Source organism: Mytilus galloprovincialis, chromosome 9 (assembly GCF_965363235.1).
Source record: "Mytilus galloprovincialis chromosome 9, xbMytGall1.hap1.1, whole genome shotgun sequence".
Taxonomy (NCBI): Eukaryota; Metazoa; Mollusca; class Bivalvia; order Mytilida; family Mytilidae; genus Mytilus; species Mytilus galloprovincialis.
This window is the reverse complement of record NC_134846.1, coordinates 82810976-82827485: the sequence shown is the minus strand read 5'-3', so window position 1 is coordinate 82827485 and position 16510 is coordinate 82810976. Positions and strand designations below refer to the sequence as shown.

The 16510-nt window shown below is 31.9% G+C and overlaps 1 protein-coding gene across 1 annotated transcript in view; it reads right to left on the bottom strand.

Moving 5' to 3' along the window:
* Positions 1 to 11109, bottom strand: part of LOC143046151 (DNA-dependent protein kinase catalytic subunit-like) — an 84271-nt gene extending 73162 nt beyond the window's left edge. Inside the window, exons 1-13 of the mRNA XM_076219172.1 lie at positions 10965 to 11109; positions 10179 to 10255; positions 9060 to 9152; positions 8770 to 8844; positions 7422 to 7533; positions 6288 to 6400; positions 5955 to 6054; positions 5204 to 5352; positions 3192 to 3344; positions 2908 to 3003; positions 2327 to 2409; positions 1297 to 1381; positions 490 to 658 (exon numbers count right to left, since the gene is read on the bottom strand). Of these exons, the coding sequence (XP_076075287.1) occupies positions 490 to 658; positions 1297 to 1381; positions 2327 to 2409; positions 2908 to 3003; positions 3192 to 3344; positions 5204 to 5352; positions 5955 to 6054; positions 6288 to 6400; positions 7422 to 7533; positions 8770 to 8844; positions 9060 to 9152; positions 10179 to 10255; positions 10965 to 11109 (1450 nt within the window). The remainder of the gene's footprint in view (positions 1 to 489; positions 659 to 1296; positions 1382 to 2326; positions 2410 to 2907; positions 3004 to 3191; positions 3345 to 5203; positions 5353 to 5954; positions 6055 to 6287; positions 6401 to 7421; positions 7534 to 8769; positions 8845 to 9059; positions 9153 to 10178; positions 10256 to 10964) is intronic.
* Positions 11110 to 16510: the final 5401 nt, after the last annotated feature.

Genomic DNA, 16510 nt, shown 5'->3' with positions numbered 1-16510 from the left:
TACAACCTCCTTTCAGTCGTTATACTAGTTCCAAAAAGGATTTTATACAGTTCCAACTTAATAGAAATGATTTCCAAGTATCGATTTAAACGTTTTATAATGATAATGATTATGCAGTTATATAATCATTGCAAGTTAATTTTTGCTGTGATTCCTTGTTTAAAAAAAATGAATCCCAACTTTTGTTGATCAGGGAATGTCCTCTGGAACAAACTGAAGAGAAATTGTGAACTAAGCCTCATCCCATGTCAGAATCTTTCATAATAAGGGCAAATACAGTCAAATGATACAATACTGACTGCCAATCATGCCTAAGTCCTTTAAAATCTGACAAAGTCAAAGATGAAGCTGGTAACATATATCCTTGGTCCCTTGCTGTTACACAAAAAAAGGTTGTTTTTCATAGCGTGCAAAAGTGACTAAAGCCCTCAAAATCCTAGCTTAAACCCTGGTTTAAATCAAATGTATAAATAGCATTGATAGACCTACCAACAGTGGAAGATATTTTCTGAAATGTAGCTCCTTTTGACATTACAGATAATAACAACCAAAGCATTGACCTAATGGCAATAAATCTCATTGTATGGTGTACAACTGGGACATTTTCCATCATAACAATCATAAGTCGCTCAAGCAAGGTGGCATAGGTTTCTGTTATCTAAAATATCACAAACAAACATGTCAAATGTAATATGTAAGGTCTAACAGCCATTGAAGTATTACATAAATGAAAGACAAAATAGGCACAATAACACCATAGCTGTAATATTCTTCAGTTTTAAGTAAAATAGCATAGTTTTTTTCATATTTTAAAACATGAATACATAGTAATGAGATAGTTATGAACAAGATCCCTCCATCTTTGTGGCATAGGTTTATTTTTATTTTTGAAAACAATACACAATAGAATGCTAGATCTTATGTAGATCAGATACTTCTTTTAAATATGTTTGTGTCTTATTGGACATATTCCAACAGACATGTCTTTCATTCATATATGTATGCAGTTTATTTCAACAGACAAACATCTATAGTTTAGACTTGACCAATAATATATCTCACATCATCTTACTGGAATATAATGTTTGCTAGAGATTCTAAGTAACTTGGTAGGTTATATAACTTGTTTTCTATACTTACATCATCTAACTGGAATATAATGTTTGCCAGAGATTCTAAGTAACTTGGTAGGTTATATAACTTATCTTCTATACTTACATCATCTAACTGGAATATAATGTTTGCCAGAGATTCTAAATAACTTGGAAGGTTATATAACTTGCCTTCTATACTTACATCATCTAACTGGAATATAATGTTTGCTAGAGATTCTAAATAACTTGGTAGGTTATACAACTTATCTTCTATCTCTGTGTTGATACTAAAACATAAAAATATGTCATTTAATAAACAAGCATAAAATATTGTATTCTTCAAATTTAGATCTTTTGAAATATGTGTAAAATTTCCATACTGTTCATGAATTTTATCTAAAACTCCAAATTGAATATGTTCAGACTGGTCAAAGGAGTAAGTTCGGTAAGGGCCATATTTGGCCCCGATTATAAAATTGAATTGTACAAGATAAAATATGTGTGAAATTGTCTTAAAGACATGTTAGAAAGTAAAATTTAACTATTTGCGTCAAAGTTTTATTTTAAAGCGTTGATTTCTACATCCAAAATAGGTCAAAATAAGAGATTTTGACGAAATTTGACAAAATTGGCCAGATTTCAACCAAATTTAGGACCAGGAAACATAGAGCGCAGGCATCGACAAACTATGTATTCAAGTTAAACATGTGAAATGTCATTACAAACATTGTGTTCAAAAATCTTTTTTGTCGACGTATGCGCGCTATGTTTCCTGTCCAATAATCAATGCAAAATTTACCAATTTTCATTGATTTTTCGTGGAAAATCAAAATGAGTACTGTCTGTGAAAACGCAGGAACGTAATTTTTCAACAAATAAGCTTATTTCCTATCTAGCCAATGTATTAGCTATGATTCCTTGTGATATTGGTCAATAAATTCTAATTTGAAATTTGAGGTAAAATAGAAGGCCATTTTAGGATCTTATCGAACCTGCTCCTTTTAAAACCACTGATCTAAACTTATAACATTTATAAAAGTTTGAAGCACTTTTTTTAATAGAACCTGTAAGTTAATCAAAAGCTGCATCTTATTAGTAAAGGCATACAATTTATTTTCTTTTAAAGCAAATATTTTTGACTAGTAAATGAAAAATAAACTGCATAAAATCCAATTTAATTCACAAATTTTAAAGAACTGAGAATAAAATATATGTTTAGATATTTCACTTACACTAAGTACTGTTGTTGACTTTTGGTGATCATTTCACTAAACATAAACTGTACATCTGCTGGCTTCAGAAAAGTTTTGCATGGCTACAACAAACATTTTGGTTTTATGATAAACTTATGTATAAATCTTTTTAAAATTTGAAATATCTAAAATTACCTTTGAAGGAAAATCTCAAATCACCTTTGATGTGATTTAACAAATACAACAAAATCTTCTTTTTCCCCATCATGTTCAAAGGAGTTGCTTATACAAAATTCGGGAGAACAGTATGCCCTCCGACCTGCCAACACTTTCACATTTCCAATTTCCATGAACTTGAAATCTGAGTGAGAACCCTGATTCGGCATGTGTATTTAACAGATCTATTGCACTAAGTTTTAAGTTGATGTGACCCTAATCAACCTTTAACCAAAAGATTTAACCTGATGCAGGACAGACAGACAAACACACAGACCAGAAAACTTTATGCCCCTTTACATAAGACAGAACATACAATTAGAATTTTTTATAAATAATGTACTAAGGACTAATGTGGATAGACAACCCTATCTTTCGAATTCAGTATAGTTAATGATACTTACCGCAGCTAGTAGACCATATCCTCTTACTGCCAGAGATAGTTCCTTAGCTGTAGCTGAACTATCATTCATGATACCTCTAAACTGCTGGATGAAGTACTGAAATAAATTAACACAACAATTGAACAAACAGAGAGTAATATATTATAAACTGCATCTCATCTTGTCATAAATTTCCAGGAGAAAGGCACAGTCAATCAAATAATTCTCAGTTACAGAATTGCCTTCTTAGGCTTATAACTGTGCAAAAAGACATGACAACAAAATTCAAACATAATTTTGTTTACCTTAAAAACACCCCCTTCCTTCTTTCCTTGTTTGGCCTTCTCTACCAGTGATTCAGATATCTGTTTGAGGAAAGATTCAACAGCAGCCATCCCTTCATGTAACATTTCTCTGTTATGATGTTTACTCCAAAATCTCAATTTCTCATACATTTCCTACAAATATTAAAATGTTTTGGAAATTAAAAGGATACTAAATAAACTCCTCATAGATACCAGGACTAAATTAAGTATATACGCCAGACGTGCGTTTCGTCTACAAAAGACTCATCAGTGATACTTGAATCCAAAAAAGTTAAAAGGCCAAATAAAGTATGAAGTTGAAGAGCATTAATAACCAAAATTCCTAAAAGTTTTGCCAAATAAGAGTCATCACCTAAACAATAATTTTAGTTAATCAAAGAGCTGAATAGCTCTGAGGGGAAAGACGGCCCTTGTTTCTATTTAATTTTTTTGGGGTGGGGGTTGGGGGGGGTTGGGGGGGTATCTTTTGATAGTCTTCATATAAAGAATGAAAAAAAGAACAGCTAGAACATGTGGAAGGTTGACACTATTGGAATCAATTGTTGTTTAATGTAATTTCGTTTCTTTAGTTTAGGATTCAATTTAGACCAATGGAAGAGATCTGCACCTTCTAAATCTAAACATTCAATTAAAGTTGATAGTTAATTATCTAAAATTCAACTAGTTGAATTCTGTCATTTAACAACAACTACAATTTTTTTTGAAATCTTAATAGTTTACGACTGAACTGTAGGCTAGGGCCATTTTCAATTTTTTGTGACAGTACTCTTAAAATTTTTATTTTTTTTCTTAAGAAAGTTAGGACTGAAAAATCTATTCAGTTTTAAATTTCCATTGATAAAGTTCCCAGTTATATCTCTCATCACAGGGATACAGGTACTAATAAAAATAACAATATGATTGATGTTAACTGTGTGAAGCTTGTTTCCAAATCCTACATTTTGAAATATTTGTAAAATTTCATGAATAAATAGGTTTAAACTACAAAATGCAACATTTGTATTTTTTTGTAACTATTACAATGATTATGTTGGTACACAAAATTTAGTTTTAATGAAAGACTACTTATCATATACTAAATGTCACATTTTAAGTGTTTATTTTAGTGGATAATTAGCTCATAAATTGAGGTGCTCCTGAATTGGAGGAAGATTCTCAAAACAGAGTTTTACAGAAAAAAATGGAAAAGATCGTTTCTCTCCCCGATCTCATGTAACCCCTCGGACTTCCTGTTTACTTTGTGTTGACCTACAAATTAAAGTATTGCATGTTGATGTTTAAATCATCTACAGCAAACATTATTATGTTTAAATTCAACAAATACTATTTTTTAATAAGTGCACAATCTTTGAGAATGATTTAAATAACCAGTGAAGGATATCCCTGCTTATGCGTAGTGTGGCATTCTAACAATGACGTCACTATAAAATATAATGTAGGTTGGATATATTTAGAATATCTCGTCATACTGATTTTTCCGGATTGTAAAAGAAACGTAAATAGTGTAAAGGAGAGCTCGATATACGATAATTTCGAGAGAAACAGAAGGGAAATGTGTAAAAAAGTGTTTAAAGTCAATTTATTCATTTGTGTCTCCCCATCTCATCATTCTTAGTAAGATTTGTTGGGGGGTTTTCCACACTATAAAAACAAAATGAATGATGTGAGGGAATGTCACTCTGGTCAACCCCATTGGGGATTGACGGCAGCCGTCTTCCCCAAAAATCACTATCAATTGAATTGTCTCCCCTTAATACTTTTGAATCTTTGGTATCCCTGTATCTCCTTTAATAAATAAGCAGTATCCAAATCATTGATAGCTGTGTTATCATCACATACCAATTACATAATTGAAACAAACAAGGTTAGACTATTCATATTACAGAACTATAAATCCTGTTTCAAAAGTACTGTGACCGGAAATGTTAAAATAGACATATACAATATAGTTTGTCCACATTTTAATGGAAAGAAACCAAATTACAATTTACCTGATAATCATCAAAGAGATACATGTTAAACTGTGCTGCATGTTTAGCTATCATCCTCAGTCCAGCTTTAGGAACATCGTAACGAGCTATCTCCATATTACTGATGGCCATTCGGGTGTACTTAAAAATGTCATAGGAGTACTTGGATCCTGTATGAAAAATTATCACACTTCATTAGTAAGCAAAATTATTGTTGAATCGTTTGAGATTCCATAAGCAACAAATCTAGGGTTCATGACATCACTTAAAACATTAATTAACATGAAGAGAACAATAAGCTGATCTGCTGAACCAGGCTGAAGCATTTGAAATCTACAGAACAACATGAAGAGAACAATAACCTGATCTGTTGAACCAGGCTGAAGCATTTGAAATCTACAGAACAACCAGTTTGTAACATGATAATAAATGTTAATATTATTGTTTTACCAATAAACATAAGTCTTCAATTAATTGCACAACAGATTTCTGTGTTTGCTCTGTAAGTACTATTAGTATGTCAGACGCATGTTGCGCTTCATGATGTTTCCTGATAAAAAAAAAAGAGGAAATGATGGACTTTTATGTAAAGCTTGCGAATCAGTGACCCAATATCAATAACCTTTAAAAACACACACATTTTCTTATTCTTTTCTTTATTTGTAGATATATAAGAATTATAACAGAATATAACATTTTACTTTGTTATGAGCAGGCATTTATTCATGAACTTGAAGACAAACTCCCATCTAGACGATAAACAAAATATTACCCTCATCAGCAGATTGTGTAAAGTTAACTAAACAGGCTCTTAGCCCTTCTAAACATCCAGATATGATGGTCAGTTCAGCTTTCTTTGTCTTGCTTGTCATCTGAAAAACATATTTACATAGATAATATCTAATCAAAATGAGTTTCTAACTGAAAATTAAATAAAATAGTTCTTGCTTAACCTTTTCCTACATAAGAATTTTACAATTGTTCATACCTGCCAACATTTCAAAATGTCAGCCTGCATGTAAATCTTGTTAAATAATATATTCTTTAAAGGCAGCAACACACTGTCTATTCAGTCTATCCTGTCATGTGTTTAATGCAATCTTACCTGTTCCTTAAGGGCAGCAACACACTGTCCAGTCAATCTATCAGCATACTCAGTCATGTATTCTGGATAGATTTCAGCCATTACTCCTAACACTATATATAGCTTCTCCTTCACTACAAAACATATGATTTCTATCTGTCACTTTTATTTCTAATTTATTAATTTGTTGAACACAGTGCCAACAGATTTTCAAATGTTGACATTATTTTTTTATCAATTATTTGAACACCATTTGCTAATGAAAACCCAAAAAAATAAAATGGTAGGTGCAAATTCACTCAACAGTAGTTTTTCTGATACTCACCAGTAACAGGTGGGTAATGGTTAAGCAAATTCACTCGACAGTTACAGGAGGATAATGGTTAAGCAAATGTTCTCACCAATAACAGGTGGATAATGGTTAGGCAAATTCACTCACCAATAACAGGTGGAAAGTGGTTAGGTAAATGTACTCACCAGTAACAGGTGGATAATGGTTTTGGCAAATTCACTCACCAGTAACAAGTGGATAATGGTTAGGCAAATGAACTCACAAATAACAGGTGGATAATGGTTAGGCAAATGTACTCACCAATAACAGGTGGATAATGGTTAGACAAATTCACTCACCAATAACAGGTGGATAGTGGTTTGGCAAATTCACTCACCAGTAACAAGTGGATAATGGTTAGGCAAATTCACTTACCAGTAACAAGTGGATAATGGTTAGGCAAATGTACTCACCAATAACAGGTGGGTAGTGGTTAGGCAAATGTACTCATCAGTAACAAGTGGATAATGGTTAGGCAAATGTACTCACTAATAACAGGTGGATAGGGGTTAGACAAATTCACTCACCAGTAACAAGTGGATAATGGTTAGGCAAATTTACTCACCAGTAACATGTGGATAATGGTTAGGCAAATGTATTCATCAATAAAAGGTGGATAGTGGTTAGGCAAATGTACTCATCAGTAACAGGTGGATTATGGTTAGGCAAATGTACTCACCAGTAACAGGTGGATAATGGTTAGGCAAACGTACTCACCAGTAACAGGTGGATAATGGTTAGGCAAATGTACTCACCAGTAACAGGTGTTTTAGATACTCACAAGTTACAGGTGTTTTGAATAATTATTTGGCAAATTTACTCACCTGTAGCAGGTGTTTTGGATAATGGTTTTGCAAATTCCATAAATATTTTCTCTGCCATCTTTTTTACTTCAAAATCTTTCCCTACTGAAGTTCCAGCTGTTAGTTCTAGTAACTGTAAAATTAAGTTACATTACCATAGAACTTGTGTTTAAATTATTCATAGTTCAAACAATTAAATAAAAGATGGCATAATATTATGAAGCTCTTAAAAGTCCACATTTTTTTCACAACTCATGGTAAGAGTTCTTGTGACATGTTCTTAAGTCATGATCAAAATGCTGTTTACATAATCAACAAGTCCTACCAGAAATGGTATAAGAATTGAATTGTTTTATTAAAACATTAACCTCAGCAACACTGCATATTTTGTGAAAACTGTGTTCTGTTTTTTACTTTAATAACTCTTTAAAAGTACAATTATACAAACAGACTTCACTCCAAAACTATTCTGTCATAATAACTCAACTATTTTCTGTTACATTTGATGTACACATACTATAGAAACAAAGAACATATGAACTGTTACTTAGATTGACTTTTTATGGTAAGAAGGATATCAAAACTTGATTTCTATATTATAGGATTGTCTTTACACCAATCAGCTTGCAATCGTTATATATATATATATTTTATTCTGAAGGACCTATGTTGATACAATGGTATACAGAAATACATAGACATACATAATAATACTATAAAACATGGTGAGGTTACAGCAAATAGAGAAGAAAAGAATGCATAGGTTTGGAGGATTCCATTTTATCAGAGAGAATCCATTTTTGTATTAATGATTCTAATGAGCTTACACAGATTTTTAAGTTTTGATTGTTTTGAAAAATTCATAACTGCTTTAAACTTTAGAGTATTAATGTTGGTACAGAATTTTTCATCTATACATTCTTTCCTTTCTTCGGAAAAATATGTACATTCTAAAATATAGTGAAATTCATCTCCAATTTCATTACTATTACATAAGTTACAAGTTCGATTTTCTCTGGGTATGTTTTTCCATCTACCAGATTCTATTGGGAGCTTGTGATTTACGGTTCTAAATCTACAAAGAGTGAAAACGTCTTTATCGTCTAGCTTGTTGATATAGTTCTCGAAGGCAAAACTTTCTTTATAAATGCAATAGTTAACCGTTTTAGGACTGTTATTAATATTTGAACTCCAAGTTTGAATAAATTGGTCTTGGAGACTAGTTCTAATCGTATGTTTTAGCCAATCATAATTGTAAAAATTTTGATAACTCCATATGTCGTTCAATGAATACAGTGAATGTAATTCATAAATGTAATATTACAACTGTGTTATATAAAGGGATATACACTCCACAGTATGTGTTTACCTTGACTAAAACAGATATTGCTGCACTCCTAATCTTAGCTCCTTTTTCTCTCATGAAGAGTGACATACAAACATCCTGAAAATAAATTTTAGTGTACAACATTTCTCCTTTTTCTAATAATTTGAAACATTTTTACTTTTTTTTCGTTCTTAATTATATAGATAATAAGGGTTTTTTTTAATTCTTTTTAGATTTTCTAAATTTCTATTTGTTTTTTTTTATAAACAGAGATTATGAACATGTACATTCCACCTATATGGCAAAATTTCAAATTGACCAAAAATACTTACTTTAATCTCCAAGGCATAATGTGATATCTTTTTCTCAACCTTCTGAATAAACTCAGATAAAAATTCCAAAATTTTCTGTTTACTTGTTTGGAACTGAAAAGAAAAACAATAATATTAAATTAATCTATAAAAACATTTACATTTGTACAAGGCCATTATAATCTGTAGTGTTGTTCATTTGAAGCAAGTGGGGTACTATTATTTGATCTATTGATGCATCAAACAAGAGTCTTTAAAGGGCCTGTGTGATGTAACTAGGTTAATTCATATCTTCAACAATCCATTTCACTTATATGTAGATCTTGTTTTACTGATCATTTTTGGTTATATAAGTTTCTAAATATCTATAAAAATCTTTAAGACAAAGCACAAAAATATGGGGAAAAAAAATCATAATTTAAAAAGCAACAAAACCAATTAGGAGTCATTGGACAATTTCTTTCATATTGACCTTATGGTAGCTCTTGTCTTGCTGATCATTTTTGCTAATTTGAGATTCCATCTATCTATGATCATTTTAAAAATACATGTATAAGGCAAGAACACACTAAACTTGTGCCCAAAAAGTATATGTTGAATGTTTCTTGATCGCCCCTTATTTTGAGCACCAAACATGCCAAAGGTGAACTGATAGAAAACATGATGAAATTTCATAACTTGTTCATTGCAAAATTGCAAATGACAGGACTTATGGCAAAGGTTATAATATTGGAAACACTCCCAGTGAAAACATGATATTTTTAAGGTGTTCAACAGAAAAAAATACAACCCTATCAGCTATGTATTACTTTTATTAAGGAAACCCTAAACACATATATTTTCTTTAAAGACTGTTCATCAGATTGGAAATACAATCTTAATAGTTGTCAAGGTGTAATCATAGAGCTACAAAAATAAACTTCTTCAATCTTGAACAAGTTAGGTTTTCTTTATTTTATACAATATTAGTTATATCAATTTCATTAGGGAACTGAAAATTATTCATTCATAAATTAATTATATCTTCATTGTATCTTTTTATATTGGATAAGTTGTAAGTTATAATAAGCAGTGTTACAATTGAATATAAAAGCGTGGCTGTTACAGTTTTCATTTCTATTTTATTCTTTTTAATTTTACCTCATCCTTTCCGATAAGTTTTTTTAGGTAAATAATAACACCTGTATCTTTGTCAAATAACACTGAACAGTACAAGTCTGAAAATATAAAAAAAAATGCTTAGAATAATGAAAATATGCATCTAAATATACCAAATTTGTCTGTTGATGAAATCCTTATTTTGCCTAAAATTTGTGTAGTAATCAAATAAGTATAACATAGACTATTGGCATCACTTTGGTAATCATATAAAAGCAATAAGATAAAATCGTCTGAACAATTTCATGACATACTTTTTATAATTCAATAAATTTTCTTAATGTAAGGTTTCAGTCATAAGATTTTATGTAATGTGTGTCAAAAATTAGGCACCTTCTGCTGGAACCAAAAAAAAATGCCAATCAAAATCCTAAAAAGATTCTATCTTTCAAAAACACACAATGCATATAGCTTTTATATATCTAGTGGTTATGGCCTTAAAACTTTTCAAACTGGACAGGTAAGTCTGTAATCAGAGTAGTTTTTGAGGTGTAAATACAACAATGTTTGTCCATTTGTTATCAGGTTATGATGAACCTAAAGTTGTTTGTTTTTTTTTATTTTGTAAGACTCAATGCTACGTAATTTTATAAATATACGTCATGTTACCCTTTTGAATATTAGTAATTGTAAATCATTTTGTCTGTGCAAAGTATAGGTACGAAATATTCGGTTTGTAAATAGGTAAACACACAGGACTGTCAGGAGTCACAGTGTAAACATCATATTTAGTGAGTGTTTTTATGTATTTCACAATGTGTCATTTACCAAATTCATATTCTTTGGCTTCATAAACACATATTTGTCTTATGTCAGATATGCAACTATCCGATTGCTCCTTTGCAAAGGTGTCTTGAGATGTAAGAGAATCATGCAAACTCCGCAAATTTTCTTGAAGCAGACTTGCCGCCATCTCGGTGACTAATACCCGGAGCGTTGACGGTTTGGTGTATATTTTCCGGTAAAAAAATTACGATCAGAAAAGTTTAGGATCCAATAGACCTGGGACAATATTTTATGTCCCAGATAAGGCAGCAACCATTTGATTTTCTGGGGGGGGGGGGGGGGGGGGGCTATGGTTTTTTTTGGAAAAAAAAGTTTGTTTCCATTTTTTGGAGAAAAAAATAATTTGTTTTTGATTCTGAGAAAAAAAAATTGTTTGTTTCACCCTCAGCTGCCACTATATGTAATGCTAAAATTGAAAGAAAAAAATTGTTTTAGACTTGTCGCGAAAAAAAATAGGTTGTTTTTCGCCGCAGGCGAAAAAAACAAAATTGTCCAGAAAAAAAAACCATAGCCCCCCCAGAAAATCAAATGGTTGCTGCCTAAGACGTATAACACAATTTAAAAAAAACACTTTTGAGCGATTATGAATGATATAATAACATTTGACATTTGATGTAAAGACATCTGCTTTCAACTAAATTAAAATCACCAAGTTTACACTGAAAAATCAGGAAAACTTTATTAGAATCACGGGTAGCAAGAGGTATATAGAATTGCAGATAAACAATGTCCACTGTATCTAAACAATCTTATAGAATATAAAGAATAGACAAGAATGAACCAAACAAATAAAGTATAGAGAATAATGACTGAGGAGCTAAAATATAAAGAATAGAGCAAAAGAAAAGAGGAAATAAAAAAAAAACACTTGAATTAATTGAAGCATACAGAAATACAGAAATGAAGGACCCCAATCCAGAAACTCATACTCTGGCTTTTATATTTGTGTTGCATATCTTTCAAAAAAATTGTAGATTATTTAATTTTCTTAGTGATTAATTATTACTTACATATATATAATAAGACGATGTGGTATGATAGTGCCTGTGCCTGGCAATAAGACAACTCTCCACCCAAGTCACAATCTGTAAAAGTAGACCATTATACATGTAGGTCAAAGTGTGGTCTTCAACAACCTTGGCTCACATTGAACAGCAAGCTATAAAAGGTCCAAACAAATAAATTACTATGATCTACTATGAAACTACCGTGATAAAATTTATGATGTAAGGGTAAGAAAAGGAAATTCATGATTGGATATATTTGTGTCTGTACCATCATAATGCATGATCAATTGTCAGCTCAATTCTTAACCATCTTGAATTGAACATTCTTATGAAAATCCTCGGAAAATACATGTCTTTTGTTTTTAAACCAAAAAAAGCTATGATTTCATAGAAGCATCGCCCAGATCAAAAGTGAGGAAAAAATAATTCTTCCCAAGAACAATGAGAGATTGGAATGCCCGTAGCTATCACATAACACCACCAGTGCTGATGATCTTGAGAATATTTCTAGACGACACATCTACATGAGATGAATGAGACAATTAGGCAATTTGTTTTTGACTTCGTTGTACATAAAATTGAGAATGGAATTGGGGAATGTTTCAAAGAGACAACAACCCGACCAAAGCGCAGAAAACAGCTCAAGGTCATCAAAGTGTCTTCAAGATCATGACTGGCCATCTTTGTCAGATTAACATTCCTAGCTAGACCAATGTCTCGCATTCTGCTATATTCGTCAAAAGCAAGACAAAAAGTGGTCTACAGTGGCAGCTGTGGTACCTCAGCTATTCTGGCGATTGCTTAAACATAGTTTACGATGATATTGTTTTTGAAGCGAACAAGTGTTAGAAATGTCAATGAAAACTCCCATTTTGGCATAATATACTTGTTATTATTATCTATAAAGTTTATAATAAAACAATAAAGTACTTGTTCAGTCACTCCTGGCTTTGGTATTTCTGAGGGATAAACATTTACTAGTGTTCATTACATAAAGTTTAAAGCAATTGTGAAATGCTGCTCCCTTTTTCAAGAGTTAATCTGTGAATTTCACAAGATCGTTGCTTACTGTGTATGACATTACTGCGTGAAATTTTCTCTCTTTAAAATGTATCTTTAAAATTGTACAGTGACCACTATTAGAGTGTAGGATGACACTCAGGCCTTAATCTGGGATAGTGATGTACCAGCAAATTGATTGTTCCCGGTTTTTTAAAATGTATTTACATATGTAATATGCCATGGATGATTTAGTATATTTCATGATACCTGTGTATTTTTGTAGATTCAATTGTTTCCCCTAAAGATTTATTGTGATTATTTATACAGTTAATCTCGTACCAACCGGCGAGGTATTCAAATTCATACGTCGAACACAAATTGACAATGCCATGGCAAAAAAACGTAAAACGTCGAAAGGGACAAACAACAATACACAATGCGCAACTTAGAATACTAAGAACTGAGCAACACGAACCCCACCAAAAACCGGGGTTGGTCTCTGGTGCTCTGGAAGGGAAAGCAGAGCCTGGTCCACATGTGTCACACGTCGTGTTGTTCATTTATAAGGAAATTCCCGGTGATGGTTAACTTTGGTAGGTCACATTCGAAGAAAAGGGGATGGGAGTGTGGTTACTACAATCGGAACATATCTGTCGTCATTTGTGAAACAGACTAAATATTTCAAGAAAAGAAAGAAGAAACACTATTTGGCAAATGAAACCAACACGCAATAAACTTTGAACTTCCATTACCGACAGCAAGTGCTCTTATATCGGTGCTTTGCCTTGTTTTTGTGTCAGTTATTTTTAGGGGCTTCGTACTTGTGTTCTTATTTTTTACTGTTTTACAGTGACTGTCCCAAGTAAGGGGAGGGTTGGGGAATTATATATACACACGTTTCACAACGACACATCTGAATTATGTGTCTGTTGCAAGTCATGAGCCTGACACTGAGTGTTTGACGTTTCTTCATGTCTGTCATATTTGTTTTTGCTTTTCCAATCAGTTGTATTTTACTAAATTAGGCAATTAGTTTTCTCGTTTGAATTAATTGTTTCACAGCAGGGCTATTACAGTTGAGTGAGCGGTATGGGGTTTTGTCTTTATTTTTAAGACTGTACGATAACCTATATCTTCGTCAATATAGAATTTTTCTCGTTGGCAATCATACCACATCCCTTATTCTCATGAAGTTTGTCGGAATAAACATGTGTTGGCCCATCATCTCCTATCTTTTGCCAATTGAGAAAATAAAAATAAAAATAAACTTGCTGAAATACTTGAAAGACATTGATTTGATGTATCTGGTAAACTGAAACCCGAGTTTAGTTTTTACCAACTATTAACAGTAAGTCAGGATTAATACCACGGAAAGTACTCTACATAGTATATTGAGTATTCTTAGTATTACAGGTGTGTAATTCTGAAGAACATTCCACTGTTTTGTTATGTTGGGACACAACTTTCCCACTGTTTAAATTCTGGTAATATTCTAACACATGTCTGGTATGTCTCACATTTTGTCCTATCAAGTTTGTCCTATGTCGATTAATTGTATTCAGTATAATAGAAACAGCCACGATCACATTAGATGGGTTGGATTGAGTTGAGGTTTGTGCTCACAACTGAAGAATGAGATGGATCATAGATAAAACAAAACCCACTTCAAGACTTGAGCTATGTAGATAATTTTTATAAACGTACTTTATGAAGGTTGTTTCACCAATAAAACAGATATCACAGTCTTAATTTTCAGTAATTAATGTGCCCACAAAAGACAGAATCGTTGGATTTGCCAATTTGTAAATTTTATTTAGTGATTGTTATTGATGATTATTTTTATTGTGTACACTTTTTGTTGTACTTTGTTGACTTATTATAACTCTTATCATGCTGACCATTTTGCTATTTTTCATTTCCCTCTATTTTCGAATATTTCATCCTTTAAGGACAACAACTCTTCTAGGGGTCAAATGACTATTTTGATGGGGCAATAACTCCAATAATGAGCCTGCTGACAATTTTTACTTTTTCTAAAAGTTATTGTGATGAACATTTATGATTTATGCATTTTTTTCAATCTATTATGGTTTTTGCAACAATAGATGTACAAAATGCGGAAAAACATCTTTCAAGGGCAGTAACTCTCTTAAGGATTCAAATTACGATTTGACCATGTAGATCTCAATGCTATTTAGTTTCTCTTCATTATGGTTACTGCAAAAATGGTAAAATTCATCTTCAAGGGCAAAAAACCTATAAGGGTTATATAGACGATTTTGTCATGTTGTCTTATCTTATTTGTAGATCTTATTTTGCGCTAACAATTTCTATTATAGTATTTGGAAGAGAGACCTTGACCTGCTGATGATTTTTACCAAATCCTGTTTTATTATCATCCACTGGCAAATATTTCATGCATGGTCAAGGCAAACACATTAATACAATAAGGATGTCATGTAGTAGGAGTGGACAGGAATGTAGCATGGGCAATCTGAATGACCACTGGAAAATGATACTTTTTTTTGGATAGGGACAGGAATTTAGTTGCGACATGCCACTTTACGACTCTTAAAAGCATTTCTGCACATGCAGAGAATGGCATTCTCTCTACTCAAGGATTTGGATTAAACTTTTTCATTGTGAGCAAATGTGGCGGTGTATTTAAACATTCTACATCGCAATGCCACACTAGGAAGATGACTTAAATGTAACGGGTACTTATACTTTTTTTTTATTCACAATTAAAGACTAAGAACAATTTATAGGCTTACCACTTGTACAAAAATCTTCTTCTGTTGAACATAGTAAATTGCCCTCTATGTCTTTTGATTATTTCTGTTGTTGTGTTCCTGACTCATGATGATTACTTCAAATCTCCTTTTATTTTTATTTAAAACATAGATAACCAACTCCTTATGAACTTTCCATATTTTACCTATGTTAGCCAACTTGAATCAAGTTCATCTAATGGCAAAAGGTTTATATCATAGTCTTTAACTCTAGTTATCTGAATCTTTGGTTGAGAACACAATATAACTCATTTTTTGATAATTAAGTTAAATAATCTTTATGGACATAATACAAGTATTGTTTTTTTTAAGGTTAAAAAGAAAATATTGTCCTGCTTTTCACATCTTAAAACATATGTCACTAAGATTGTCTGTCATATTCAGTTATTTCATCAGTAAACTGGTCATTGGTTGTCTTTCTTTCCAATTCCTCTATCTTTTGAAATATAAGATGTTGAATGCAGATTTAAGTAGTCATTACTAAAATTATTTCACAACCTGTTTAACCTTAAAAGTGATTTAGTGCTCCACACATACCAGTATATTGCTTTTATCATTTCATTTAAAGTGTTGAAGTTTGTTTTTTGAGTTATCCTCATTCAGATCAATTTGAGAGAAATCGTTCATCTTCATAATCCCTCCTCTCCTCCGAAAGATAATAAAATACAAAACCAGAATCAAAACAATACATGTTGTACAGCTACTCTGTTCCATATAATTAATGTGA